Source organism: Lagopus leucura, unplaced genomic scaffold, assembly GCF_019238085.1.
Source record: "Lagopus leucura isolate 7727_CA_CO unplaced genomic scaffold, USGS_WTPT01 Super-Scaffold_100001, whole genome shotgun sequence".
NCBI lineage: Eukaryota > Metazoa > Chordata > Aves > Galliformes > Phasianidae > Lagopus > Lagopus leucura.
This window is the reverse complement of record NW_024962262.1, coordinates 9,024,142-9,049,733: the sequence shown is the minus strand read 5'-3', so window position 1 is coordinate 9,049,733 and position 25,592 is coordinate 9,024,142. Positions and strand designations below refer to the sequence as shown.

The 25,592-nt window shown below is 36.7% G+C and overlaps 1 protein-coding gene across 2 annotated transcripts in view; it reads left to right on the top strand.

Annotated features, from left to right (window-relative positions):
- TRPC4 (transient receptor potential cation channel subfamily C member 4) overlaps nucleotides 1-25,592 on the top strand; it is a 143,691-nt gene that overhangs the window by 80,407 nt on the left and 37,692 nt on the right. For both annotated transcript variants that reach the window (XM_042868153.1, XM_042868154.1), the window contains one exon: nucleotides 24,802-25,138. In XM_042868153.1, the coding sequence (XP_042724087.1) occupies nucleotides 24,802-25,138 (337 nt within the window). The remainder of the gene's footprint in view (nucleotides 1-24,801; nucleotides 25,139-25,592) is intronic.

Sequence of the window (25,592 nt, the reverse complement as noted above, 5' to 3'; positions counted from 1 at the left end):
TTAATACTTTTCCTCCTCTGTTTTCCTTTTTCTTTCCCCTCTCCTCTGCTCTATTTTCTGTTTATTTTCCTTTGTTGTTGTTTGTTGCTTGGATGTTTTAGTTGTTGTTGTTTTGTGTTTTTTTTGTATTTGTTTATTTTCTTTTGAATAGTAAAATTCCACATTATGGTAATATATTAGGGTTGAGGTCAGAGATCCATGAATGAACAGGTCTGATTGTTCAGAACATCCAGTCTAAGTCCAAGAAATGTGAGTCAAAATAAGAAAATAATTTAGCATGATGAAAACTGTTTCAGAAATGTGCCACGTTGTTCAGGAGTCAGAGTTCTCTTGTTTTTTTCTTTCAAATTTCAAATTAGTCTACAAATTATAAGCATTAATTTATCTTGGCCTTAATAAGCAGGCAAGCATGGTGATTGTTAGAACTTTGTATCGTAAAGGAGTGCAGTAGGTTTTGGATAATATAACTTGGTTTAAACCAGATACTAGACTGGGTAGGAACATGAGATTGAGAGATCTTGTGGGAAAAGCAGATAACTGAATGATACAGAATTTTTCTGGTGTAAAGAGAAGAAAATTCGCAAATATGAGAAAACTCCAGCTGGGAGTTGTTGAAGAGCTTCTAAAATGATGCATTGTTTGATCAAATATAGATATAGAATTATCTTGTAATGAACAAAGGTCATTAAAGTTGGAGTGATTAAGCACTGCTCAATGTAGTGACCTACTAGCCCATGGTACCACATTTGTATTATCATCTATGGACATAAAGAAAGCATACACATTCAGAAAGTTAACTGATAAAGCCAATTGCTTTGTGAGTAAATAATAACATGAAAAAAATGTACCAAGTTTACACTGTGGAATGATATCTGCAGGACTGTTAAGAATATCCTCGCAGACTTGTGTGGCAGAACTAGGAAGTATCTGTCAGCACTTATGTGTAATTACCTGCAATTTTAGCATGGCACATGGGACAGAACACCCAAGGTACATTTTTTCTTTTAATTTTGCACCACTAGTGCTGTTTGCTTGTAAGAAAAGAAGAGTTGCTAATGCTTATGATGCCACTTTCTACCATTTCCCAATCTACAACTGTCAACAATATGAGAGATTCCCTGATACCACCACTCTACATTGGGCGCTTACTCTGTGCTGTATAATAATATCTAGACTAAGGCAGAGTTTAATTTTGTAAAGGCTGTCACTTACATTTCTCTGTAAACAGTGAGAAATAGTTTCCTGTTTTCCTGAAGCAAATAAAAATACTGCCCAATTCAACTGTGGTTTCATTTAAGTACTCAGAAGGAATATCCCCAGTTTTGTATGTGATTCACAAGCAGAAGTTATTCTCAGATGTCACGTATGACTCATATGTCACTCTGAGTTCAAGCAGATTGCAAACCATGGTGCAAAAATGCAGTTAAATACTGGAGAATAGTGCAGTCTATAATAAGAAGTAGAGCCAGTCATCCTTGCTGCTGACTGTGGAGTGGGTGTCTTGTCTTACATATTGAGACTATGTACTAAAGAAATCTCAGCAAAACCACGTTGTCTGCCACTATTCAATTAGCTTGTTTTAACTGTGGTTTTGCTTAGATATTATACATGTATCTACACAAATGGGAAGAAGCATTTACTACAATGCCTATTAATTGTCAACCATATCTGAAATGGAGTATTAATAGGCTCTAGTCTCTATATTCTAGGTTCATAAAAACTTTTTTTAGGGCAATGTAAAAAATTGTATATGTAATTTATCTCTCTGATTAGCCTGGCCTGCCTCATACTAACTGGCCACTGTCATTTAAGACATAGTTCAAAAATAGTAGCAAGCTATGGTTGCCATTATTGGCAATACTATCTCATTTTGCTTTGCTATTAGACATTTGGTTATCAACCCAGAGAAAAAGAGAAATGTTAATTATATTTATATTCTTCACTTTTCAAAAGGATGGAGGCTACCTGTTCTGTTTTGTTATGGCTTGTTTGCTCTTTTTCCCATTTTTAGTTTACCATGATCATATTTCTCTTCCTCTGTAAGTAGTAAGCAAAAGATCTTCTTCAGTCTTGGCTTTTAGGATACCATTCATTTGAGGAAAAAAATTTTAAAACACTAATCTAACTAGAAATGGGTAAGAAACATGTTTGCAAATTCCATTTTTCCTGAGACCAAGTATGAGACCTTAGAGTCATCTTGTCTTCTTGATGGCACCACTGTTTTTATACAAAAATAGTGATTTTCTTACAATACTTGCTATGGAGGAACATCAGTTCTGCCGTAGAAGAATGAGTAAGAGGTAAAAAGCAATGGTGTAAAGTAAAGGCAGAGCTCTCACATGTGAGGTGAGGAAAAACAAAAATGGCAGCAGTATTTCTGAAGGTTAGGAATGGACATTTCTTCTGATCTTGAATTATTTTGTAAAGCTTTGATTTAAAACACTGAACAGTTGCTAAATTTCCATTTCTCTTTCGAATACATTTCTTTAGAGCTGAAATGTTGATTTTTACCAAAAATTTGGCTACCTAACTTCAAAACCTTTCCTAAATGCCTACTGCTGATCTTCTAGAAGTTCCCAGTTCCGTGGGCAGGCTTATTTCTGAGTCATCGGTGTCATTGGTACCCGCAGAGCCTGAACTGGCAAAGAAGCTGAGAAAAAGACAGTGGGCTTTACCAATTAGCATGGTTAAAGACCATGCTCTAGATTAAAAAGAGTAGAGACTTTAATAATGAGAATTTTATGGAAATTATGTAATGGAAATCAGCTTCAAACTATCTTGCACATTTATTTGCAGGCAGACAAGAAATAAGACTGACACTCCCACAAATAAAAAATAAAATATAGCTTATGGATCAACTGTTTATAACATAAACATATAAGTTAAAATGCACACCAAAGGTTACTGATATAACCAATATCTCTAGGTTATTAATTGATTAATTAATTCTGAAGTATAGTAATGTGGTAGTTATATTTCATGGATTTATTCTTGTTTTCTAGGAAAATGGGCATGCAAGACTGAAAAAAAAAAAAAAAAGATTTGCTTAAAAATGCCATCGTGCATTCATCATTATTTTTCTATGTAAAATACAGTTCCACTGAAATGTAAATGTTTCACGATACTGTCACAAATTCAGTAAGATTTTCAATGAAAAAGTGTCAATTCATTCCAAACCTGTCATTTCATGCTGATGCCTAAACACTTTATTTCAATAAAATAAAGCTTTTTGTTTTACTGTAGATTCTTCTTCAATTGCACTTTAACATTTTTGACAGAGTATTATTGATACCTAATATAGTACATATCATTTTATTGTACAAAGCAGTATACATTTGATACAAAGCAAAAATTATCCCTTATCACAATGGAGCATTTCAACAATGACTAGATTAAAAAAAAAAAAAGTGAAAGTACTAAAATAAAAAGTTGGCATCTCCTATGTAATATGTTCTAATTGTTTAAACTGTCATTCTTCTGGAAACCTTGGCTTTTATTCTGATATGGAATATCAAATATGTCTGAAAATGCTGGAAATTTCCATGCAGCTCCTCTGGCAGCAATGCATTGTGGAAATCTGAATTTTCCTTTTGAATCACAGATTGGTTTTGAGTGATTTTAGTAGCCATTACAGTGAGTTTCTGATTAAGATTCTTTGATATACAAAATCCTGAATTATTGACTATGTGACGAGGAATGACTTTGGAGACACAACATCTAAGAATTGCCTTGTGTTTAAAGAAAAAACAGTAAGAAAAGTAAATAGAAATACAGGAACTATGTGTTAGCCAGTCACTGCAGCTATGTGATTGTTTGTCAAAAGACTGGAAAGGTGCAGTCAGAAGTCTCCATGAAAAAGAAAATAGCAAAACCCCACAAAGCACTGACTCAGATAATATTTGGACATTTTTAACACAAAAGGAAGATGTGTTTAGTCTATGAATCCTATAACTGAAAGGAGTGATGTATGCAGGTTTGAGTAGATGTCTCCAAAAGACCAGTTTCTGCAGACACTCAGCCGTAGTATTCCAAAAGTTTGATAAACAGTTTGCCAGGTATTCTAAAGCAGGTCATATGTTAGCTTTGTAAATCATGTAAAAGTCTCTATGTTTATAGATAAAGACTCCTCAGATTGTTAAATAGCATAAATCATGAAAGTAGCTTATCCATCTATCACATATGCTTAAAGTCTTACTCTAATTAATTATCTGTTACATCAGAACCCAGAGAAAGCTGTGGTTATTGCTGTTAGGAAAAAAATGTTCTTTAATCACAGAGTGGGAGCACATCTGTTTAAGATGGGTATTTAATTTTGCCTACATTTCAAACATGCAGTGAAGCAATTTTCCTAAAGCGAGTATGAAAATTCCTTACATAGTCAAAAGAGAGTGGTACACACACAGGGAAATCCTGCCTGCTCAAGATAAGATGTCTAAGTTGACTGTGGAGACATCTCTGCTCCCTTGGCTTGGTAAAGAAACAGGAAACTTCAATTAGAAGAATTATTTCATGAGCCATTGAAAATATGATGCAAGTTAGATACTTTATTGCATCAACTGTAGGTTTTATCCTGTGTTAATGGACATTTTAGATTCAGAAGGCTCAGAGACCACATAAGGGAAAGGAATTTCTGCACTAACTTTTTAATGATGTCTCCAAAGGCAGCAGTAACCTTTGAATTCTATATGCTGCACACAAGTTCCTGTCATCTCATCAGAGTTCTAGTTAAACTATTCATGAACTGACACCAATGTCTTATTATTTTGAACACCTGGTAGAAATACTTAGCTCAAGGAAACTTTCTGTTAATGAAGTACAGTGGCAGTCTCTCATTTCTGTTCCTTTTGTGCATCTTCCTTAAAAGAAACATTGCTGTGATGTCTGCATAAAGCAGAAGCAAGCAGCAGTGCATATCCCTAACTAGCAGTGCACAGCCTTTCTGTTAGGATGAGACTGGCAGCAACAGAAATTGGCTTTTTTTGTTTGAAGGAGTCACTATTAATGCACCAACAAACTTCCCTAGAGACCTGGGATACATTCAGCCCCAGGAACTCCTTTTTCATGCTTAAAGCCATAAAGCTTTCATTTTACAAGCAAATTTTGAGAGACATAGTGGATAAATACAGTAGCACACAATATTTTAGTTGGAATGTAAACGTGTTTTACAGTCCTCTTTTCCCCCCTCCTTCCCTTCTTCCATGTACTTGCTGGTTGTCTGGTTGTTCTTCAGCAGCCCCAGCAGGAGCACTCATTACACAGCTCAGGATGATTAGTTTTGCTGAGTGAAGAGCACCAAAGTGAACTGTGGAGAAATCTGCTTCTACTGCCTGCCACCACTCCTCCCACAATCTCCATCAGTCCTTCCTAAGTGCTACCACCCCTCCCTAGTGCAGCAACCCCTTTGTGCTCCCTCCTCTTACTGCTGTAGCATACCATCAGCTATGTTTCACTCTAGTCCTCGCTGCAAAGCCCAGTACTTTCAGATAGTTCATGTTACATCAACTGTTAGCACCTGCCCTAGTAGCAAGAAGAGATCATGTGGGCATCTATCTCAAAAGGGTCTATTTAACTCCATTCTCATTTTTTCTGTTTCTTAGCTCCCAGGATGCTCTTAAGCAACTCTTCATCTCTCATGTGTCATGTAGGATTCTGTCACACAGAGCTGTCCAGTATCTAGCCTTTCTGTGTCTTTGCTAGGAGCAATTGAGCTAAGATTGAGTAACTGCTTAACAGGCACATTTGAACAGTCAGATGGATGAAAATTCTGCACAGTGTTGCAGAGGGATATTTTCTCCTGCTTCACAGATCTCCCTCCATTAGGATAAATGTTTATTGAATAAAACAAGACAAAAAAAAAGCAAACATGTTAGGCACATCTGCTTGTTCTTTTCATCAGCCTTCCTTATGCTCCATCAGGTATCCACAGAGCATTTCTCTCTTCCCTTTTGAGACCTGATTTTTACTGTAAGTCTTAACCGTCAAGCTTAAAATATTCATTCATTGCCTCCATGAATATATGCATCCATTATCAAAGATAAGATCTATGATTAAAAAAAAAAATCCAGTAATATCCAACTCATTCAAGTCTAAGAAGAGATCAGTACTTTCCAGTAGAGAATAGTCTGAACTTTACAGCCCTAGGAATTAAAGCAGGAAAAATGTCAAAGAGGTATTCAATATGGCACTGGTATGAAAAATAAAATCTTATGTTTGTGAAAGTCATGTAAATCTCAAGCATGACTGGTGACATTTGAAATTCTAGGAGATTTTGAGTACTGAAAACAAAATGTTCCCACAAAACTATTAAAAAGTCCTCCTTAAAGGGGCATTTGGCTTCCTTCTGAAACAAAAGGGATGACATTCTTCTTCAATCCATTCCTTCTTTATCAAATTATTCTCAGACCATATCCTTCACATAGTCCAGCAGTGGACATTCTACCCATGTACTCTAACCCAAGAACTGAAAAATTCTGATGATTACAAGATTCACAAGAAAGGTAAAATTGTCAGCAGTCTGTTAATGTTTATTTGAACTTAGCTTTCATAATCATTTCAAGATTAGTCCAGATATTAGAATAGCTTTCAGATAATTGTTTAGATTGAATGAGATTGCTGAGAAATGTAGGAAAATCTTTGTTGGTTATTTGGATGCCTAAAATATACCTGGAGATTCTAATTATATGTCCCTTTTCGTACATATAGGTACACTCCAGGAATTTCAATATTCATATCAGTTTCTTCTTCATCCTCTGTTCTTTTTTTTTTCCCCTAACACTTTCTCTCTTTTCTTACTCAATTGTAGAGACTTCTGCATTTTCATTGCTCTAATAGCAGAGCTGATATTACTGTAAGTACTCCTGGGCCCCATTCTCTGCAGCTTTTTTTGCCAACCATACAATGGTTACACATCCACGGCAGAGGGAGGTACTGTCATGAGTGAATATAAAACATTGCCACTTTTTGTTCTACTTCTATGTTATTTTATCTTTACTTGTAATTTCACTTACATTTATATAATGTGAGATTACAGAGTCTGACACAATTTGAAACAAGTGCAAAGGTGTATTGAAATAAAATAAGAAGAGAAGAGAAATGAAAGCCCGTTACTTTTCAATGCCATTTTCCTTTTACAGTTCATTTGGCCTGACAGTAAGTGAAGTAGACCATTTAGAAAGTTATATGTGCTGCAGGTTGCTCTGCAGACATACTCAGGAACTGTTGTGTTTATCTAATATGTAAGTGCTTTTGAATTGTTTCTTTTTCTTTTAGCATATCAAATGCTTAGCAAGCCCAGGACAAAGAACTGAGATTGCAGACATGCTATCTTTTACTCTTCACATTAAATGTTGTCAGGGACTCAACCGATTAACAGTTGTCATTTTAACAATAACTCTTTTCTCCTGTATCATGTATCTCAGTCTTGTGAAGATATCTTGGATACATTTGAGAATGTCAAAAGGTACAAGATATAAGGGAACTGAGAACTCTAAGGACTCTACATATTGTTGTTTATGGGCGGACTCTGTGTGTAAACTTCTGCTACGGCATCTAAATTAAGTGCAACAGGTCCTAGAGAATTTTTCAGCACTGGAGATCAGTTTATTTTCCTAAACATGTGTCAGGCACTATCTGAGAAAGCTATAATTTAGCTATAATCAGAGATGGTAGTTATGCTGCTATAGCTGTAGCGAATACATACCCTTCCAGAGAAGGAAGTAGAGGCCAGAAAACTGTATAATGTTCAGAATAGCACTAGATGTCTGTGTTTATATAGGTAACTGAATTGTAGCTCCAGATGTGAGCTGAATTTCTTCCTAAGATTCATTGTCTGTATTAACTGTATAATCACTAACAATGGGAACTTGAACAGCATTAAGGCTTGCTACTGACATGTACCTAAATTTGGGTATTTCATTCTCAAAGTGGATCCCTGGTCTGTGGTAATTATTCGTGGAAAGTAACAGGCACTTCCAGAATCTTATTCTATTCATCTAATCTAAAATGAGATTATTTCCTCTTTTCTCCCAAATGGTTGGTGAAGAGAAGTCCAGATAATCTTAAACCATGTTTTCTATAGCTAAATGTAAAATGGAATTAATTTTATTTTTTCAATTCAATTCAATTTGATTTTGCACATTCAAATGTTATCTGGAAAGTTGTCATCTAGTAGTGATATAATAGGAACAAAAACACCTTCTGGTATCATCACTTTCTGCTGTTACTTGCCCCTTAGTATCACATATAAGAGCATGTTGACGATGTTTCTTAGGGAACATCAAATCACACAGCTGTGTGGTTTGGTGAGGACTTTTCTCTCTTTGGATATCCAGTTACGCATTGTTACTTACCACTAGTCTTGACCATCTCCATACAGTTATGTGTCCAATCTACATGGGCTGCTTTTCCTACCTTTGCATATATGATTGAATAGTATCTTGGCAGGGCTAAGTTATTGCGATTTTTTGCCTGTTATCCCCCAACACTAAGAATCTATCAGTATTTATACTCAGATCTTTTTAATTTCATTCTTTGCTTAAATTCTGTGATCTATGTGGTACTTCCACATAGGGTGTTTCTTTTTATTTTATTTTTTTTTTTTCCTTTCTGCGTTAATACAGGCCCTGCCATTCTAATTCTGTACTGTTTTAGTTACTGTAGTCATACAAGATACTCGTAGAGAAAGATGCAGAGCGAAACACTGTAGAAAGCTTGTTGAAACGAGACATTTTGGGGAAATATTTTTTAAAAAGTGAGAACTCTTTTGCCAGAGAGAGAATAGGCTCAGTCTAGCTTCAACATTTTCAAACAAGAATGATAAGGAAATATTTTTATAGAACATTTTTAAGAATAAAGGAAAACCAAAGATAAGTGCATATGAATATGAAGACGAATCAGAAACTGAACATCTCCTAGCATGTTATTTATTACATCATAGCATGCATTTTTTTTTCTCTGACCATGTTTCTTTCATAATGTGGAAAAAAATATGAGCATCCTTATCATTTGTAGGAGTGAGATGACTGTTGCAGATCTTCAGTAAGGAGAAACTGCTGAAAGTCTTATAAAGTGCAGTGTACCTATGTTCTGTTTCTCAAGTACAGGATCTAGCTCATTATTTTTTTAGGTAGATGAAGAGGAAAAAGAAACACAGCCTGCTGTGAAGGAAGATAATAATATTTAATTAGTATGGTAATGTATTCATTTAAATTAGAGATTGTTCTAAAAAGCTAGCCTTAAGGGCTTCATTAGCAGCCTTGTTAGGGTTCACAAAAAGACATGACTCAGTTATGCAGCATTGGACAGTAAGCCAGGCTGAAAGTGTTAAGGAAAGTAAAAAATGTTTGGGATGTTATTAATAAAATTAGTGCTAGGCTTGGACTCTGAGTTTTTTGGTGTTTTTTTTTTTTGTCCTTTTAATAGCATGCAGTGCTATTTTAATAGCTGTTCTAGCAGTGCGTTGGTGATATGGGGTCCTGAGATATTCTACATAACTGAATATTTAACTAAGGCACCTGTCATACTCAGCCTAACATCCCTTCATATTTGATAGGAAGAGACAGACATCTCCAGACAACAACTCAAAATTTTTATGAACAAAATCATTCTTGGCACCACCTGCGGTCCTTCCACTGATTGTGACATGGGATAACTAGATGTGTTATATAGGGCAAAGAGAAGGTAAAATTCTTTCAGAAAAACATAGCGTGATAGATACAATTTCAGAAGGTAAAGAACAATAGCCTTAAGCTAATTTTGTGGAAGTCTTGATATTCTGTTCTGAGAATTGGAAAAACCCCTTAAGCTGAGATGGATGAACCTTGAGGGCCTGTCTACCGGAATCTGTTTGGCAGCCAAAGATGTGGCTTCCCTTCTGATTCACCATGAGTTCTATATTAAGCAGAAAATTTCAGGGAGAAAATGAGTTTCTCACAGAGACTCATGTTGTTTATATGCATTCATCTGTTTAGATCTCAGTTTAGAGTTCTTTGTGGGGAAAAAGCTTGGACATGGAAAATGTCTGCCTCTCTTGAAGGAAAAGGTCTCAGTCATGCCATTTGCACAGCTTGTGTTTGGGTTACAGAATGGGTCAAACAGTCTTGGATTGACTCTTCCTAAACAATATTAATTATTTCAAGGTTAGATGAAAATTTTTGCAGGTGATAACTACTTTTGGAGCTATGATAGCCTGCAAGACTACTTTATGTGGAACCTTTTCTTCATTATTATTTTCAAAGCTGGAAACCTGTAGTGAGTTTGTTCAAAACCAAAGCAAAACTCTTGAAATAAAAAGAAAAAAACTGTTATATGCACTAAATGTGGTCCTATTCTCAATAAAAATGTGTTAGTCAAATCACATGAAAGGTTAAGTAGCGTAATCACACTTGACTGAGGAGAGGTTATTGTCTTATCCATTGAAGAACATTAAGGTTGGGTCTTCCTAACCTGATTGTGAAAATGCTCTTTGCTCTGTACTAAACCCTGGAAAAATTTGTTTAGGAGTAAGAGCACATTTTATTTTCTGTGAAAGATCTTTCCATGTATCATCATTGCAACTTATTGTGTGCAAATAATGGTAAAATAAAACTTCGTCAGTACTTAAGATTATGTTGATTTGAATTTGAAGTTGGCTTGCTTTTGAGTTCAAACATTCAAGTGAAATTTTACAATCAGAATATACATATTTGCTTGGATGCTAATTATGTTTGTGCCTGAAGATATGTCCTTTACTTCAATTTTAGTAACACTCTAACAACATCACTTTGTACTGTATTATTGTATCCAAGTTAGATGTTAGTATTTTGCTGTGTGGACTGACTAGCAAGATAGGTAAAAAATGGATTGAGTAATCAAGATCAGAGATTTGTGGTTGTTATGTCACAGACAAGTAAAAAAGACAAATAAAAACTGCATTGCTGCAGGGTTCTGTACGGGCCTCTAACCTGCTTAGCAGATGTATCAGTGCCCCGTCCCTGGAAATGTTCAAGGCCAGGTTGGATGGGGCCCTGGGCACCTGGTATTATACCTCTAGTATTAAATGTGGAGGTTGGTGATCCTGCCTGTGGTGGGAGGGTTGGAGCTTCATGATTCTTGAGGTCCCTTCCAACCCAGGCCATTCTGTGATTCTGTGATCAGTCATCTGAAGAAGATGGAGCTCACTGTTGAAAAGTTTTCAGGCGATACCAAACTAGAGTGAGCAGATGATACTCTTGAGGACAGGGCTGTCAGGAGGCCAAGAAAATTATACCAGAACAAATCAAGTCCTGAATCGAGGAAGGAAGAAGCCCCTGCAACAACACAGGCTGGGGACTGCCTGCCTGGCAGCTCTGCAGAAAAGAAGCTGGAGATGTGAACAAAATGCTGGATAAAAGTCCTTCTGAGTTCCCTTCTAACCTGAATTACCCTTTGATACAATGACAGGAACTGAGGTGTCATATGCATAGAGGCCAATGTGCTTGGAAGAGTCTACGAACCTGTGATCAAAAGTACAGACAGATACTCTCTCTCATTCTTTGGTATTAAGAATTCTGGCCATGTGAGTCTTTCTCACATGTTTACCAATACATGCCCTGACATATTAGCTGAAAGCATAAAGAGCGGAGCATTTTTTATCTTAATTCTTATCAACTTTTAATGGTACATACATAATTTTGCTGTTATTAATATTGAAGCAGTACTCTAAGGATATTTAACTTTACATATAATTCAATGCGTTTGAAATGACCAAGCAGTATGAATTTTCAAGTGATTCACCAAGGACATAGGTAGATGGATGAATTGGTAGAAAAGTATTTGTCACATTAGAAGGTAAAATATGAAAGTGTTCAGTTCACAGATGTTTTTTCCCTGTGCATGAAGCACAAGTACTTCATATTAGGAATAAAAGTAGTAACAAAATATATTAAGGAAAAGAATTGACTGTTGATCAGTTGCATATACTCTTCCTCAACTGCTTAAAAATTATCATCATATCATCTCAAAATTTTTAGGAGAAGAACATTATCTTGTAATTTTCAAAGAGAAAATTAAGGCAACAAATTTTCCTTGTTCTCTGCTTTCCCTCTTTCACAAATACTATTAAAGTAAATTGGCCATAGTTGTAACACTGCCAATACATGTATTCTGCCAATGCAATCGCTCTCTCAGCTTTTGGTCCTTTGGCTTCTGTTCTCATTGAATTTCCATGGATGAGCTTGGGTTTGTTATAGGTTCAGCAAGTTCAGTACTGCAGAAAAAGAAAAATATTTCCTTAAACAGTGAGATGCATCTGCCATCCAGTCTTCTTATCAAAACAGCAGGTGAGTTTTTGTGTTTGTAGGCTGTCAAAGTCAAAGAACGTAAGGTTTTGTGTGCCAGATTCCTCAATGAAGTTTTTAAAATTCCCCACAAAAAATACAAAAAAGCAAAAACAAACAAACAAACAAAAAAAACCAACCAACCACACCTGTTGTTATGGTAACTTTGAAGCTCTAAAATGAAGCACTAAAGGAACTTGCAGTTAAAACTTAAGTGCTGTTGCTGTTCCCCTGTGCATTTGAGATGTAATATAGTTGGCATTATAGTTTAATAGTATGGATAGCTTTGGCTGACATCCTCTCTGCCTTTCACTGAAATGTTTGGCTGTTGAAGAAGTTTTCGGTTTTGATGGAAGCTGAAAATAGAAGGACTACAACATTTGCCAGGGTTGGAGCTGACAGAAGCACTGAGGGGGCTCATTATTACCAGCACCTCAGCAAGGTGGTATTTAGGGTGTGAATTTGAGAGGATGGGGTTGCAAAGAAGTTTTGTTTCTGTGATTAATGTATGTGATGCAATTAGCTTTAGGCCTTTACAGCAACAGGGTAGATATTGGGGAGAAGATCAGAAGCTGGAGAGAGAGATAAGAGATAGAGTAGATACAAAGAGGTAATAACAGCTCAAAAGACATCATACAGTCTATCTATGGTTCAAGGCAGAAATCCTTTAGTTAGTTGATTTTTTTTAATTCCACCTGGACCAGCTGGTGACGGGTCACTAGTGATGTTCCCCAGGAGTTGGTATTGTGGATAACCATGATTAATATCTTCATTGATGATCTGGACAAGGGGATTGAGTGCACCCTCAGTAAGCTTGCAGATGACACCTCCCTGTACTCAGCACTAAGGGGCTACACCTCAAGTACTGAGTTCAGTTTTGGGCCCCTTACTACAACAAAGACATTGAGATATCAAGGTCCTGGAACACGTCCAGAGAAAGGCAACAAAGCTGTAAAGGTTTTGGAGAATAAGTCTTACAAGGGGTGGCTGAAGGAACTGGAATTTTTCAGTCTGGAGAAAAGGAGGTTCAGGGGAGATCTTATCACTCTCTACAACTACCTGGAAGGAGTTTGTGATAAGCTGGGAGTCAGCCTCTTCTCCCACACATCAGTGATAGGACATGAGGGAATGGCCTCAAGTTGCACCGGGATTCACATTGGATATTAACAAGAATTTCATCTCAGAAAGAGTGATGAAATATTGGAACAGGCTGCCTATGGAAGTGGTGGAGTCACTGTCCCTGGAGTTGTTTAAGGAAATGGTAGATGTAGTACTTAGCATGGTTTATTGGCCAGTATTGGTGACAGTTGGACTAGATGATCTTAGATGTCTTTTCCAGCCCTAATGATTCTATGATTCTATATGTTATGCATAAATACAGATTATGTGAAGAGGATGTGCTATCTAAATTTAAATTTTACTTTACATAGAATCTTCAATGTTTTTGTGGATTTTTTTGTTTGTTTTCTCCTTATTCAGTTATCTTTTTCTCTACCACAAGTTTCTGTGTTCTTAATTATAATGTAGGTCTGATTCTTGAATAAATTTCGGTTTAGGGATTCATGACTTCATATGTACGACCAGTATGCACTTGCTTAACACAATAGGACAGTGAAAAATAAGTAGTGGAAAATACTCCTTCATAAAGATTAAAGAGCAGCTGTTTTTTAGAAACATAGTTTCTGACTTGCTGAAGCGGAAGCTGGGGCATACATGTCATGCAGTGACAATAGTCTTCAGAGTGTATTTATCTGACAATGAACAAATCACAATTACTCAAGGAAGAATATGCCTTTGACCTACAGGGACTGAAACAGAGTGTTTCCTTATATCGTTTCACATACACAATATGCCTCTTCCACTTTTAGCTTTTGGCAAATGGGATCTTTGTCCCACATTTTTTTGAAAAATATACACACATCTAACTGACACTATAAGCCAGTGTGTTCTATTCCATCTTCATGTAAATATCTGTGCAAGTTGGCCAAACAAAAGCGTCTTCTGAATTATCCAGTTTCTAGAAGCTTGCAATGAGTATTAGAAATGCCAATCTAGCAGAGATACACACTACACAATTCTGTAAAATATAGATATAAGTAACCCCTGCTTGAGAATTTCTCTGTACTGCTAATGGAGAGCAGACCATAGCCCAGCCCTGAAAGCAAGTGACACAAAGGGAACCATCTGCAAACTAGCTACAGACAGTTGTAGATTTTCCCTGAATAGAGCCAGATGGAGAGAACAGAGCTGGACCTAGGCAAGAGCAAATAGGGTTGTGGATGACTGAGACCTGGGGCTCAAACTCAGTCACTGTCCCTCAAAATCACTCAGTTGTACCCTGAATCATAGAATCATAGAATCACAAGGTTGGAAATGACATATAAGATCATCTAGTCCAACCGCCCTCCCATTACCACTGCTACCACAAGCACTAAGCCCTATCTCACAGCTCCTCATCCAGACACCTCTTGAACACTGCCAGGGGCGGTGACTCCACCACCTCCCCGGGCAGGCCATTCCAGTGCCTGACCACTCTCTGAGAGAAAAAGTTTTGAATGTACCCTAAAAGTGATTCATATATAAAAACTCAAGGAAGGAAGGCTTTTTGTTTGTTCCTTCAATTGTTCTGGTCCTTTTCCATGAAAGAAACCAGCAATGTTACGATATTTTTTCACATGGATGCAATGAAAGTATCTACAGCACTTCCTTGAAGTACCAGACTATAATGTTTATCCATAAATAGAAAAACTTCATAAGAAAAAGAACCGTCATCATTTCTCCAGGCTGGCAAATTCCCAGTACAGAGAATTTAATAAATAGCTGTCATAGAAAATCTTCTCATTGTGGGGAAGAACATTATTTCTTAGATCTCTTCACAGGGAAAGGACATTTTCTTGAACCGCATCCTGCTCTTAAGAGTAAAGGAGCATGGCTTTTGAGTGAGCAATTATACGCTCTGCAAACCTTCTGAGATTCATATTGTGTGTTTAAAGCACTGAAGATGCACATGGTGATTGTCAGCTTGCCATTTAAGAACACACATAAGGCAAAACTGGGAAAAAAGGTAAATAGTACAGCTAATGAACCAATGAAAAACATATCTGAAGGTCAGCAGAAAAGGCTACACTGGATATACAATTGATAAATCTGCTGTGGATTTATTACAGAATGTATATTTCTCCAGCAAATGGTCTCAGAACACACTGACAGTCACTGACCAAGTTCAGTTCAGTTTCAACTCAGTCTTTGTGCAGAAACGAGGTGATTAATCTGATTTTTCAAGGGAATGCATATCTAAATTAGACAAGAGAACTTAAGATGAAAAACACTGAAGCATTGGAAGAGAAAGAAAAGTAGACTAAGCGACTGGATACATTCAGTTCTTTACTATTAATAAAGCTGGAAAACCAGACCTCCCTACAACATATTAAGAGAAAACTTTCAAGAGAAAATATGGAGTTTATTGCTTTATTCAGTTTAAATGACTGTTATCATTCTGCTTATTTATTTTTCTGTCATCTCCCTCATTCTGTATTCAGTCGTCTTCAAACAAGCATTAAGCTTTCCAAAACTTGCTTCTCTTCATATAAACAGGCAGAATGTGAAAATGGTGACAAGAAGGTGGAAAAGGACAAGTTTTCTCCTGAATAACCTGCTCAAATCTGAAAGGATGTTCAAAAAGAGAAAATGAAGCTAAGAATGTCTCTATTACTTGTTTGTTTTCTGCAACAAACTGCACAAAGTAGGAGAGTGTCAGTCTCCAGTGAGGCCCATAGAAATTCTCAGATGAGCAAGTGTTCCCTGAAGAGGAAACCGACTTTTCTTGTCTCTTTGGTATCTTTCCCTTACTCTCTTGAATTTTGATAGGTTGGTTCATTAATTTGCAACATTTCCTTTTGGCAACACGGCAGCTAGAAAAAGTAGACGAAATGTTAAAATAAGCAGGGTCTGAGAATACTCAATTGCACTGGAATTGTAGCTAACTGAAATATTAGCCCTGTCTGGCTGTCCACTTAATGGTTATAGGCCTTCCTAATGCAGGACACAAAACCAGTTTTGATATCAGAAATATGTGCTGACATTTTGTAAACACCATTGGTGCAAAAAAACAAATTTATTGTCAGAGGTATCCAAAAACCACTTTGAGAGTAATAGGGTTGAAGGGACAAAAAAATATGCAAATATTTTGACAATTATGCTTTTTTTACCTAAACATGTTTCACAGATAATTACAGCACAAATGTTTGGAACAGTTGAAATTTTTTTTTGTATTTGGAAATAATATGGTTCAAAGATATCATGCAAACAGGCTCTGCCTCTTCTCAAAGGGAATAAGCATCCATGAAAAGGATCTTAACAATACTTTCAATTTCTAGGAAAGTAATTTAAACCTATGTAAGTTAATTCAACCTGTAAACACAACTACTATGGCTCTTACTAAACATTTTTTTTCATTATACGTAAGATCATAAAAATACTTGCTTCAGAAATATCTCTCAAGATCATCTGATCTGACCTCCTGCTCAAAGCCAGACTAACACCAAGGCTAAATCAGGTGTCTTAAGAAACTTCCCAGCCAGCTTCCAAGGATGGAGGTTCTGCAGTGTCCTTTCACATCCAATGCTTAATTGCTCTGATAGGGAATAACGTTTTTTTTATAACTAGAATTTTTCTTATTGCATTGCAACCATATTCATCTTTTGTTTTGTACTTCTGAGAAAAGCCTGCTTTTGTCCATGAAAGCTTTTGTCCAATTTATTTGTGTCAGACAGCAAGTGAAACCCAGGATTCCTCTCATTTTTAAGCTGAGCACAGTCAATTCGTTTCCTCTCTCCCTGTACATCCCTTGAACCAGCCCCACAACCTCTTGGATTTGCCTTTCTGGGCTCATTCCAGTTTGCCTGTACCTCTGTAGTAGTGAGTAACCCAAAACAGGACACTGCACTCCAGATGTAGTCTCGTAAGTGCCAAAAAGACTGGGAATTGTCACCTTTCTTGGCGTGCTAGTGACACAGGCTTAGTCATATTCAGCTTCTTGCTTACCATTGTTCCCATGTCCATTCTGCTACTCCCTAGACCTCCAGTTCCACCTTGTACTGTTGCGTGAGGCCATTCTGTCTCGGGGGTTGCAGATAAATATCAGCCTTGTTTTTTAGATTGTTACGCTCCGCTTAGCTGTGTGAAAATAGCAGTCCAATACAATGACAGCTAGTTCATATTGTGTTGTATCTGTAGATACATACTGGAGTTCGAAAAGTGTTTCTCACTACAAAAAATGTTTTATGTGTTGTAAGCCTTACTTGCCCAAAATGGAAACCGGAAGTATTTAGCCAACAGCTCAGTTCTGAAGTTTTGATCTATTCACATGCTCATCTCCAAAACAAATATCTAATTCACTTATCTTTACCACTGGGAAGTCTAACAGGGTTATTCACGCGCAGCTGGTTCCTAAGAGCTGCATTTTATTTTCAATGGCTGTTAACTTTTCTGAGCAATTAATCAGAATCATTGCAATTATAGATAAGTCTTGACTTATTAGGTATTTAATAACGTTCTGTGTGCTGATTCATTTTACTGAGAAGTATCAGTGAGTCAAATGGAGAGCATCTGCTTGTGTCACTGTGGTGAAAAGGAAATTTAAAATGTTAAAATTAAAAAATGCAATGTCATTTTTTGTACAGTTACATTCATTAATTATTTTAGTGAAGTATTTCAGTCTTCACTTTTATGTTTTCCATTTATTCTTTTTTCTTCCTCCTCATACTCTAAGTCAAACAATAGGATAAGTTGGGTGGAGAGGAAAGTGGTGAGGTTCAGCAAGAGCAATTGTAGAGTCGTGTACCCGAGGAGGAATAACTACATGCACCAGTATGGATTAGGGGCTGACCTGCTGGAATGGAACCCGGTGAAGGACCTGGGAGTCCTGGTAGGCAGCAGAGTGGCCATGAGCCAGCATTGTACCATCGTGGCCAAGAAGGTCAATGGAATCCTGGGGTGCATTGCTGCTATGCTGGCAGGTCAAGGGAGGTGATCCTCACCATCTGTTCTGCCCTGGTGAGGCCAACTCCAGTGTAGTGTGCTCAGTGCTGGGCTTCTCAGTTCAAGAAAGACAGGGGTCTCCTAGAAGGAGTCCAATGGAGGGCCAGAAAGATGGTTATGGGTCTGGAGCATCTCCTGCATGAGGAAAGGCTGAGAAACCTGCAGCTGTTCAGCTTGGACAAAAGAAGGCTGAGAGGAGATCTCATCACTGTTTATAAATATCTAAGCTGCGGGAGTCAAGTCAATGGGAGCAGACTCTTTTCAGTGGTGTGCCGCAATAGAACAAGGGGCAATGGGCAGAAACTCCAACACAGAAAGTTCCACAGTAACACCAGGAAGAACTTTTTTGTGAGAGTGATGAAGCATTGGTGCAGGCTGATCACACAGGTTGAGGAGTCTCCCTCTCTGGAGGTATTCAAGACTCATCTAGTCACTCTCCTGTGCAAACTGCTATGGGGAACCTGCTTTAGAAGGGAGTTAGACTGGATGATCTCTAGAGGTTTCTTCCAACCCAACAATTCTACATCTGTTTCCAGAAGTACAAAAAACACTGCCACTTTATTCTGTTCCCCACGAATTTTTTGTTGACTCTGGAGGAATCATGTGAATTTGTTTTGCTGAAGGAAACTGATCTGGTGCTGATTTCCCTGATGTTATCCAAGCTGGTTGGCTCTGGTGCTCTAATCCTGAGTGAACTGGTTAGTTCCCTTCATCACAAAGCTGTAGACAGAGTTGAGGGAAATCTGACCCAGTGGTTTCTTTCCTGCAGGAATTATGATTATAATGACAGCCTTCTCTAGTCAGCTCTAGACTTGAACAGCATGGACTTGAGAGTATTCACAGTAATTGGCACAGGACTAAGGGTTCCTGGCCTGAGGCAGAAAGCAGATAGCAGATATACACCCAAAGGAGTCCAAAGAACAGTTCCCAGCTTTTAGAAATGATAATTAGCACTTATTCAGTCAACCAAGTTAAAGCATTTAAAATATAATTAAGTGTTATTTGTCTTACTGAACCTGTCCTCACAGAGTAAGTGCCTAAGTCCACAAATATAACTGCAGGGGGGGTAGATACATAGGAGAATACGTAGTGGTGTCTCCAGAGGAATAAAATAAATCTACCAAATTGAAGAAGCTGCTTAATGAGATTTTGACTTGAATCTGTCATTAATGCCAAGCAAATATACTTTTCAGAATCAATAGAGAGAAAATTTTGACATCTAAACTTGAAGTTAAATAACTAGAAGAGCTTGGGTTTTCATAATGTATTTGGGAATATATATATAATAAGTAAAAAAAAAAAAAAGTGATCTAGACAAAGAAAAAGGACTTGTGCTTATAATCATTGTGCAATCATTGTGATATAATATGAGTGGGACAAAAGAGCAGACCTCAGTTCTAACATTTTCCTGAAACTTAGATGTAATGGTTGTATGGAACAGCAGAGCAGAAAACCTGGACCATGGCTTAATAACAGGTATTACTAAGAAACTTGGTGTTAATTATGTATTTCTGCTCAATTCCTCCTAACAGATTTTCTTTAGTATTCTTCCATTAGGAAATGATATCAGGGATACTTTTCTGTGTGACAGCATAACTCATTTGTACCTGAAGCAAAATAAATAAATAAATAAATAAATAAAGGATTTAAATATTGCTTTTCTTTGATAACTTTTCATTTATAGGTGATTAATCACATTATTTTGTTTACATCACGTTTACAAAACACCTTCTGATTTCAGAACAATAATTTGATTAAGATCTCAGATTTTGTAGATTGTTTTGTAAAATATAAAAATGTGCACTACCTTACAATTGCTTGGATTTTTTTGTTTATTTTTGTACATCTGTGTATTTTCTAGTACAGTGAAATAAATATTTAAAGTGCTGATGTGCTACAGACAGAACAGACTTGCAGTGACTAATACATACTGTATAAAAACGTGTACTTCTAGAAAAATATTATTTCTTGAAAGTAATTATATATCAGGGTACAGTATCTCATGTTATTTCTTCATCACTTCAATTGAAAATAGGACATGTATTATAGGGAAATTACAGATCAGATTTAAAAGCTTGTAAAATGAAATAATATGCAATATATTTATCTGCTATAACCAGAATCTGGCTCTGCTGTTATTTATAGTAGATTGTTTTTCTGCTTGCTCTATGAATAATTTCTGATTTTCACCACTGTCAGGGAAGAGCCAATTCCTTGCACAACTGAAAGGATGAACACCGACACTGTTTCTGACAAGCAAAGTCTATGAGGGAGCTGAAGATGTGCAACTAGGAATAATCAGTGCAGCAAAATCCCTCACATAATTATAAACTGCTAGAAGCAAGAGGAAGGCATTGTAACGTGAAAATATAAACACACTGATTGCTAATTACATGGAGACAATGTCAAAGTCAAATAACATCCAACATAATACTGACAATACAAAAGATATTTTGAACACCTCAGAATGTAGTATCTTCAATTGAAGAAGAGAAAGTACATTAAAGTGAAAATATTTTGGCATAAGCAGTGTAGAGCTACCAAATTACTTTCACAGAATATTCCTATTTTTTCTAGTGGTAAATGTTTGTCCATTTTTATATATGTCCATATATACATTTAAAAAAAAAATCCCCAGTTCACCAGAAGACTTATTTTTGTTCTTAGCTTTGCCATGTAATCTCCCAGATGAGATCCAATTCATTTACAGAGGATTCTCATCGATTGCAGCATGAAGTCTTTTTCCATCCATATCTACCAGTCCTTTATGATGAAACGGTTTAGAGTAGCTAGAGTATAAATCTAATTCAAACTGGAGAGACTTACTTTTCTTTTTCTTTTCTTTTTTTCCCCCCCAAGTTAAGGGTATTTTTTCTTTTAGTGAGTAAATCACAAAAAAAAAAAATTGTAATAAGAAATGTATTTATAGATAAACTTAGCTGGCCTATATAACCATACATAACGTAGAGTAATGCCTTTGAGACAGCCTATATAGGCAGCATTTACAATGTGGGGCCCAGGGGCCCAGGAAGAATTCCCAGCGCAGGAAGACTTCCAGCCCTGAGTTCCTCAAACACATGAAGACAAGTTCTGAGAACATGCCATTTTTCCTGATTTCCTCTGAAGAAAGCAAGCCTGCAAGGACAAGAAGGGAGGTGCAGTGTGCAGTCACAATCTCCCCCTCTTTGGGCAGCTGAGGAAAAAGCCTTGATGTTCATCACTGTGTGCATTTTCCTGGCATCGACACAGTTCCCCATTTGAACTTCCCTCATTATTCAGCTACTGTAGAATAGTTATTAGTACTGAGCATCTTTTGTGACATATGGTGACATTGTCTTCAGCACAAAAAATGGAGCAAGCAGTCGCTTTTGTGGAAACTAATTTGGACATTTTTAATAATGTTATGCAATTCCTTGATAAATGAAGTGCAAAAGAATAACTCTAAAAGAAAAGTCAGCAGGAGATTTGGGTTAATTTTCCAGATGTCTGAAGAAGACACTTGAATAGTTTGGAGAGTATTTATACGGTCAGCAGAGCTTGGAACCATAAAGAAAAGGCTGCAGTAAAGATACATTACTCTGTTGCTTCAGGACATTGTTCACTAACCTCGCCAACAGTGTTATTTGATAAAAGTGACAGCATGAAACTCTGTATCTGGACCTCCCAGAAATGCAATATATCATCTGTAGACATTGTATTGTGGGTTCTATTATAATCCTCTGCCTGCACTACTAAAATTGCCTCACTGCTTGTGCAGCTTATAAAGTGTTGACGTAGTGTTTTACATGCTTGATCCATATCACCCAATTAATCTCTTCCTATGTTGCTTTTTTTTTTTAAATCTATAAGTCATCTAGAGAACAATTCCAGTTTTCTTCCTCTATAGCTAAAGGTGATAACTCTAACTCTGGTCACATATAATGCGTAGTGTAAGTTAGTTTTCCACTATAGCGAGAGGATCCAACCAGTGCTAAATGTGTTATGTCATATCTGTAATGGTCATAATTTTAAGAAAAGTATGAAACCTAATTTATTGAAAAATTTGAATATAAAAAATTGACGGTCCATTGTCCAGAATTTGAAAATTTCCTTCAGTTCTGAAAAATTTATTGTGCCTGAAAAATAAACGTTTTCCTTTATATGTCATACTTCAGCAATGCAGTCAAAGTATGATGGAATCTGAGTGTTAATTTTTCAAGTCTATTCGGAAATTCTGCAATTACTCATTACACCTCCTTACTGTATTAATGTTGAATGTTTTAATCTGGCTAAATATTAGTACTAAGCAGCTACTGCCAACTCAATGTGGAGCATCTTCCCGATGGCATTATCAGCAAATATCTCCTCATGGCATGAGATAGTTCTGCATATTTTTGGTCTACTCAGTCCCAGGACAGCACAATATTTGGACATGGGAAGAAAAAAAAAAGAAGCCCTCATCTTCCCTCTTTTCCTCCACATTAAACCAAGGGAAATTAATTCTTTTTTGCCATGTTTTGCAAGGACTGCGCCTCCTACTTTTATTACTAGCCTTTGAGCTAACCATTGCATTCATCACCACAGTCCCCAAAATAACTAGAGGGGACCAAAGGAATTGAGGAAAGGGAGAGTGGCAAAATTCAGGAAGACTCATACTTTAGGTGAGATGCTATGCAATAAGAAGATATTACGAAGAAGGAGAAGAAAACAGCTGTAGCAAAATGAATATGCTACATTCTGGGGTAAAAACAAGAGGAAAATATTTTAATCAGGAACTAGTCTAAGAGTCATATTTTTTCCACCAGTCAAGCAAAGAGCTAATCTATGTATACTCAAGTAAGGGTTGTTTGTTTGTTTGTTTGTTTCTTTGTAGGGAGACCCCCATTAAAAAGTTGGCAACACACAACTCAGATACTGCCTGTTCTGATACAGTATTATTCTAGACTTTTGTATCTTGAAATAAGCACCCAGAAACCTTGTGAATGCATTTTTTTTTTTTCCTTGACAAAAGAGAAAACTTTGTTAGTCTTCTTAAAGGTTATTGTGAAGATGCTTATGGTATGAGTAGATTATCTTTTCTTTCACAACAGTCAGGGGCAGCATCAGTGCTGGTGTCTGGAAGGCAAATATGTCTCTGTTAAGATCACTGGCATTTCATTAACGTACACCAGGTCTGAACTTGGCTCAGGTTAACGTTTCTGACAATATCCAGACGTATACAGAAAGATGCATGCTGACTCTCATTTCAGTCCAGACTAAATAGCATTTTCCCCTGGTAGGAGTCCCAGTGGTTTCAGAATCTGTCTGAGAACTTACCTATTATTCATCTCCAAAAGAACTTGTCTTCTATAGTTTATTGGTATTAATCAAAATCAGGCAAAATCAAAAACTGTGTGCATTTAATTATATCTCAAATATTGTTTAATGTAAATTAACTATTTTAAAGTATTAATTTTAAGATAAATAATTGCCTTCACATCTTTATTGTCTTCAGGTTCTGATTTAAAACAATGTAGGTATTTGTGTTGAAAACATGAGAAGGAAAAATATTCTTGCAGTTCTTTTACTAAAAATAGTACATCAGCTCAGGCTGTCTTTGATACATATGTTGCTTCAATTCTATATCTTTTATGTCAAATCTAGCATGCTGCTACTGTACATCCCTTTCATAAAAGAAAGCATTAACTAGTGGTCATGTCAAAATATGTCCTAAAAGCCTTGAATACACTTAAAGCTTACTTGAAAAGATAGCTGAAAAATATGAAATACTTAATGATATATTTATTTTTGTTGAAACTCAATTTTAGGAATTGTATTTTAAAACTGAAATCATATCACAGAAAATGGACAGATCATAGAAGATCATACATGATAGGAATACAGCCTAACAAGGATTAGTGGAGTGATATGGAGTGCTACTGCTTGGTTCATATTGTAAATATTATGTAAGAGTTTTGTTTAGTATAAAAGTATGTAAAGCTACTTTTTAGACAATTAGCAGGGAACATACTGGAAATAGTTCATTTTCCCTTTGGAATTCAGTTCTACTGTTTATATATCTTTTGCTTTAGTAAAAAATATTGTGCTTTCAGTTTTCTTGGTGACTTCCACCTGATGATCTGGGAATTCTCTGCAAGTGAAGTGCTGCTGTTCAAATAGCAGAAGTATTCTTTGTGAATGTGTTTGTGAATTTGACATCAGGTTTGAGATATCTGTGTTTTACAGTCCTTTGACTCCTTGTGTACCTTACTCATAGGGAAGTCAAGCTTTACCGTGCAAGTGAAATTTTGGGAGATTCGTACTATACTTTTTGCACTAAAGGAATGGTAGACTGACCCTTCCCTGCCTTGCTGGTGTTAGTGAGCATGAAAAGGCTGCGGAATTTTCCTTCTATTTCTATCTGAATGTTACTTACTGTATCACAGATAGCATGCAAATAATTTTGCAGTGGTAACAGGGAACTAACCATCTCCCTTTCTTCTTTCCTCAGTTTGTTGCCCAGCCCAACTGCCAGCAGCTGCTTGCATCCCGCTGGTATGACGAGTTCCCTGGGTGGAGAAGGCGACACTGGGCTGTGAAGATGTTGACATGCGTTGTCATAGGACTCCTTTTCCCAGTCTTCTCTGTGTGCTACTTGATAGCTCCCAAAAGCCCCTTAGGGCTGTTCATCAGAAAGCCATTTATCAAGTTTATCTGCCATACTGCATCCTACTTGACTTTTCTGTTCCTGTTGTTGCTTGCATCTCAACACATTGACAGGTCAGACGTGAGCATGCAGGGACCACCTCCAACCATCGTCGAGTGGATGATATTACCGTGGGTCCTGGGTAAATGTATTACTAAAGAAAATACAGTGAAAAGTGTTTTGACCCCTATGGTTTTGCCAAGCATTCCTGAGAGGAAAGTCATAGTTGAGAGTCATAAATCTGTCACAAATTATTGACCTGCTATAACAAATGTATGGTATCTATCTACTATGTTATCTATCTGTGTACTCCAGTACTTGGTAGAATTAGTAGAGAACTCAGGAAATGTTTAAAAATCCAAAGTCTACACACCAGTAGGATTTCTGACATACTACAGCGAGGGAAAAGATTAAATAGAGGCATGAAACATTAATACTGATAATACTTTTAGTATACATTTTCTCCAGAGCAGAAATTGTTCTGATTCTTCTAAATGTCCATTTAGTGGTTTTTTGTTGTTTTTGTTGTTGTTGTTGTTTTCCAGTGCAATTTTATTTTATTTTATTTTATTTTATTTTATTTTATTTTATTTTAT